The sequence below is a fragment of the Terrapene carolina genome, unplaced genomic scaffold, assembly GCF_002925995.2.
Source record: "Terrapene carolina triunguis isolate 2854851 unplaced genomic scaffold, T_m_triunguis-2.0 Scaffold461, whole genome shotgun sequence".
NCBI classification, from domain to species: Eukaryota; Metazoa; Chordata; order Testudines; family Emydidae; genus Terrapene; species Terrapene triunguis.
The window spans coordinates 908,699-914,328 of NW_020664812.1; the positions used below are offsets into that span (position 1 = coordinate 908,699).

Genomic DNA, 5,630 nt, shown 5'->3' on the forward strand with positions numbered 1-5,630 from the left:
GGCAGCAGCTCTGGACCCAGGTGTCCAGCAGCCCCCAGGGCTGTGTATTGGGATTGCTCCCAGGATGTGGGTCAGGGTCTACTCCACCCTGTGCAGGGCTTTGTCTCAGCCCCCCCGGGCTGTGCCCTGGTTCCTCCCAGGGCTGTGGGTCGGGATCTAATCCCCCAACCGCAGGGCTGAGCTGCTGGCACTGGGGTGCCCCAGGCTGATGGGCCTGCTCTTGCCCAGAACTGCAGGGGTTAAAGCCAGGCAGCTCCACCCTGGTTGGCTGAAGCGTGGCAGAGGGTGTGGCCTATGCAGTCACTCCCACCACTGTTAACCAATCAAAGAGAAGCTCTTCTCCAGCCCCCTCCCCCGCCACAGGATGAAGAACTCTAGCAAGCTATGGAGCAGCGCTATTAGTTGCTGGGCTCTAGCAGAAGAACCCATTGGTGGGTGGAGGCTTAAAGGGCTGGCGCTGCAAACCCCCCCCATTGGTAGGTGGGTTCTTAAGGGGCTGGTGCTGTATTATGATAGGTGGATCTACAAGTCCACCATTGGTGGGTGGAGGCTTAAAGGGCCACGCTGCATTGTAATAGGTGGATCTGACCCATTCCTCCCAGCCCCCACCCACACTCTCATTCCAGTAATGCAGACAAGGCACTGTGGGGTCAGAGGTCGAAGGTTGTCGGGTCGCAAAGTCCAGTGGGTCATGTAGGCACATCTGCCCGTCGTGGCTGGAATGGAGGGGGCAGCGTCTGTCTGGCGTGGGGGGCGAGGGGAGGGCTGGCGCCGGTGGGGTGGCGTAACTCCATTGTGCGGGAACCTAGGCAGCAGGGGTCAGTGCTGGGAAACGATCCCGCTGGCCAGGGAGTGAGTCTGCAGAGAGAGACACGGGCATCAGGGGCTGGCACAGCTGGGGCGGGACAGACTTGGGGGAACCAGGCTGAGGGGGGGGGCAATCCCCCCTCTGTGAATACACTGGAGAGATGATCCCTCGGCAGACTGGGGGGATCCCACCCCGATCCCACCTCAGGGGGAATAGACTGAAGGGACCATCCCTGCCCCACACACCTTCATGGCCTGGTGGATCCAGTCGTGGAAGGCGCCAACCTTGGTGTAGACCCCTGGCTTTTGGGGCAGGGCGCAACCGGTGCCCCAGCTGACCACGCCGCAGAGCCGCCAGCGCGGGGTGCGGGAGATGCCGTCCTCACACACAAAGGGACCCCCGCTGTCACCCTGCCGAGAGGGAGACAGGGAAGGGGTCAGTGCCCTAGCACTGGCCCCCACTGCCCACCCGCCCCGCCCGTCTCGCCCGGCCCCACCTGGCAGGCGTCGGTGCCACCCTCAGCGTAGCCAGCGCAGAACATGCGGGGGCGGATCTGGTTGCCATAGTATTCAGGCGAGTTGCACAGAGCGGTGCTGATGATGGGCACGGAAGCCTCCTGCAGGATGCCGGACTGCTGCCCTGGGGGAGATGGGGGGGAGAGTGGGCATGGGGTCCCCCGCCCTGCCCCCACCTGCCCTGCATCCACCCCCCCAAACCCGACTCCTGACCACCTGGCAAACGCCCCACCCATCCAGCATTCCCCCCCCTGATTCCAGCCACTGCCTGCCCCACATCTGCCCCACCCGCCCTGAATGTATGCCCTCCTGCCCCTGCCCACCTGGCATCCACTTGCCCGCACCCAGCCCCTGCCCACCTTGCTTCTTCCCCCACCCAGAACCCTGCATCCAGCCACCCGGTGTCCACCCGCCCCTGCACCCAGCCCCCGCCTGCCCGACATCTGCCTCCCCCCCAAACCCAGCTCCTGCCCACCTAGCTTCCATCCCCCATCTGAACCTGGCCCCCGCCTGTCCGGCATCTGCCTCCCACCTGAACCTGGCCACTGCCCGCCTGGCATACTCCCCCCTACCCCTCCCACCCAGCATCCATTGTTGGACTACATTGATAATTGGTATATTTCTCTTTGACTGGATTGCTAAAAAGGGAAGGAGGAGGGAAGACGGAGGATCCGGGGAACTACAGGCCAGTCAGCCTCATCTCAGTCCCTGGAAAAATCATGGAGCAGGTCCTCAAGGAATCAATTCTGAAGCACTTAGAGGAGAGGAAAGTGATCAGGAACAGTCAGCATGGATTCACCAAGGGCAAGTCATGCCTGACTAACCTAATTGCCTTCTATGATGAGATAACTGGCTGTGTGGATGAGGGGAGAGCAGTGGACCTGTTATTCTTTGACTTTAGCAAAGCTTTTGATACGGTCTCCCACAGTATTCTTGCCGCCAAGTTAAAGAAGTATGGGCTGAATGAATGGACTATAAGATAGATAGAAAGCTGGCTAGATCATCGGGCTCAACGGGTAGTGATCAATGGCTCCATGTCTAGTTGGCAGCCGGTATCAAGCGGAGTGCCCCAAGGGTCGGTCGTGGGGCTGGTTTTGTTCAATATCTTCATTAATGATCTGGAGGATGGCGTGGATTGCACCCTCAGCAAGTTTGCAGATGACACTAAACTGGGAGGAGTGGTAGATATGCTGGAGGGTAGGGATAGCATACAGAGGGACCTAGACAAATTAGAGGATTGGGCCAAAAGAAATCTAATGAGGTTCAACAAGGACAAGTGCAGAGTCCTGCAGTTAGGATGAAAGAATCCCATGCACTGCTACAGACTAGGGACCGAATGGCTAGGCAGCAGTTCTATAGAAAAGGACCTAGGGGTTACAGTGGACGAGAAGCTGGATACGAGTCAGCAGTGTGCCCTTGTTGCCAAGAAGGCTTACGGCATTTTGGGCTGTATAAGTAGGAGCACTGCCAGCAGATCGAGGGACGTAATCATTCCCCTCTATTCAAAATTGGTGAGGCCTCATCTGGAGTACTGTGTCCAGTTTTGGGCCCCACACTACAAGAAGGATGTGGAAAAATTGGAAGGAGTCCAGCGGAGGGCAACAAAAATGATTAGGGGGCTGGAGCAGATGACTTATGAGGAGAGGCTGAGGGAACTGGGATTGTTTAGTTTGCAGAAGAGAAGAGTGAGGGGGGATTTGATAGCTGCTTTCAAGTACCTGAAAGGAGGTTCCAAAGAGAATGGATCTAGACTGTTCTCAGTGGTACCAGAAGACAGAACAAGGAGTATTAGGAAAAACTTTTTGACTAGGAGGGTGGTGAAGCACTGGAATGGGTTACCTAGGGAGGTGGTGGAATCTCCTTCCTTAGAGGTTTTTAAGATCAGACTTGACAAAGCCCTGGCTGGGATGATTTAGTTGGGAATTGGTCCTGCTTTGAGCAGGAGGTTGGACTAGATAACCTCCTGAGGTCCCTTCCAGCCCTGAGATTCTATGATTCTATGAACTGGTATATTTCTGATATGGGAACTGTAAGACAGGGTAACTCCAGAGCAGACCCAGAATTTGGCCTGACCATTAGAAAGGAGTGTTTCTCAGCCACGCTGCTGATCTGTGTTAATTGAAGTTGCTTATCAGCTTCACAAGGTCGCTGTTAATTGTAGAAGCAGATCCAGAGACAAAGAGTTTGTTCTAAAACTAACAAGATAACAGCTGGCCTTTATGACTGGTACAACTTTGTTGTGTAATATTTGTGAACCCTCCCCACTCTTGCATGCTTATCTTGTTTGTTTCCTTTTAGATGTAACAAGTGAATAGACTTATTGAAGTCTGCCATGCCCCACTGATTTTAGACTGGTTATGTTAAAGGATGGGAGGTGATACAATGCAGATGTGACAGGATACACGGTGGCATGTGAGTGTGATTGTATGTGTGATTGAATAAGAAATGAAAGATTAAAGGTTGAGGTGCCAGCCTTAAAATAAGGCCGTTTGGCTGAAGAATGCAGTGGACGAGATAGCCCGATAACCCCAAGGGCATCCACCCACAATTGCCCCAAGGACAGGAGGGCCAAAGAACAAGATAACAACATACTGTCATTCCATCATTGCTGTGCCATCTGCGTGATTGACTATCACGTCAAACATGAGATCAGCATGATGAGGCAAACCCCATAGACTTACATGAGGATGGATCCCTATAAAAACAGAACCTGAAGACTGAGGACTTTGGGTCTGGTTCTGCAACCAACTTCCAGGAGCATCGGATGCGCATCTGACAAGGCCCGGCTCCATCCTCGTGTCCAGGCCGCCTGGCCAGTGACTTGGCAACCTTGCAGAACGTGTGTGTGTGTGTGTGAGAGTGAGTGAGTGAGTGAAATGTTATAGCTACAACTGATTGCTTACTCTAATTATTCTTTCAATATTCACAATAAACATGGCATTTTGCCTTATTCCCTGAAAAGATCCTGTTGTTCTTCATTTTCTAGTATAACACCATGCCCCCTGCACTGAGCCCGACTGCCCGGCATCTGCTCCTCCTCGCAACCAGCCCCCACCTGCCTGGCATCTGTCCCCCACCCAAACCCAGTCCCCGCCCACCTGACATCTACTCCCCCGGCCTGCCCGGCATCCACCTGCCCACACCTGCCCCCCACCTGCCCTACATCTGCCCCCACCCAAACCCAGCCCCCACCTGCCTGCTTTTCACCTGCCCCCGAACCTGGCCCCCACCTGTCCTGCATTGCCCCCCCCCCAACCTGGACCCCGCTCACCCAGGATCCACCTCCCTCCCCCAGAACCTAGTCCCTGCCTGACCAGCATCCACCCCCCAACTGCACCCAACACCCCACCACCAGGGCATCTGCCCCCTGCCTGAACCCCTACACCTGCCCCATCCCCAAACTCCGGCCCCACATCTACCTGGAATACGCTGCCCACTCCCCCGGCACCTGCCCTGGCACTTGAACTGTGACCCCCCCCCACCTGCCCACTATGTGCCTCCACCTGAACCCTGGCACCTCACCTGCCTGGCATCCACACCGGCATCTGAACACTGACACCCGTCCCTATAGAGGAGGGACCTCCGGAGTGTTGTGCCCCCATGGGGGCGGGCTTTCCTGAAGTTGATTCTTGGGGTCGCAATATTATGGGTTGCTCTGGGTGGCATCTTGGGAAGCCCCTCCTCATGGGCGGGGCCTAGCATTGCTCCCCATCCAGTTTTACCCGGGTTTTGGTTTCTGTGTCCAGGTGCCATTTAGGGTTGCCAGGTGCCTGGTTTTTGGGGACCTGACAACCCTAAATGGCATCTGAACCAAAAGCCTGGTTACTGGGGGCTGGGGGCAGGCTAGGGTTGCTAAGCATCCAGTTTTCAAGCAGAACACCCGGTGGGAAAGGGACCTGGTGGCTCCGGTCAGCACCGCTAACTGGGTGTTAAAAGTCCAGTCGGCTCCCTGCCTGCCCTGGCTCTGCGCTGCTCCCAGAAGCAGCCGGTATGTCCCTGCGGCTCCTAGGCCCAGGGGCGATCAGGGAAGCTCCGCACCCTGCCAGCACCCGCAGGCATTACCCCTGCAGCTCCCATTGGCTGGGAACCATGGGCACGTAGCGTGCAGAGCTCCCTGGTCCTCTGCCTAGGGGCTGCAGGGACATGCCGGCCGCTTCCGGGAGCAGTGCGGAGCCAGGGCAGGCAGGGAGCCTGCCTTAGCTTTGCTGCACCTCACCCGCACCCCAACCCCCTGCCCCAGCCCCTCGTCCCCAGCCCCATCCCAGAGCGTGCACCCCCAGCTGGAGCCCTCACCCCCTCCCACACCC

General features: G+C 56.9%; 1 protein-coding gene across 1 annotated transcript in view; it reads right to left on the minus strand.

Annotated features, from left to right (window-relative positions):
* Positions 1-6: 6 nt before the first annotated feature.
* Positions 7-5,630, minus strand: part of HPN (hepsin) — a 34,511-nt gene continuing 28,887 nt past the window's right edge. Inside the window, exons 9-11 of the mRNA XM_029913117.1 lie at positions 1,305-1,447; positions 1,054-1,218; positions 7-858 (exon numbers count right to left, since the gene is read on the minus strand). Of these exons, the coding sequence (XP_029768977.1) occupies positions 820-858; positions 1,054-1,218; positions 1,305-1,447 (347 nt within the window). The 3' untranslated portion in view covers positions 7-819. The remainder of the gene's footprint in view (positions 859-1,053; positions 1,219-1,304; positions 1,448-5,630) is intronic.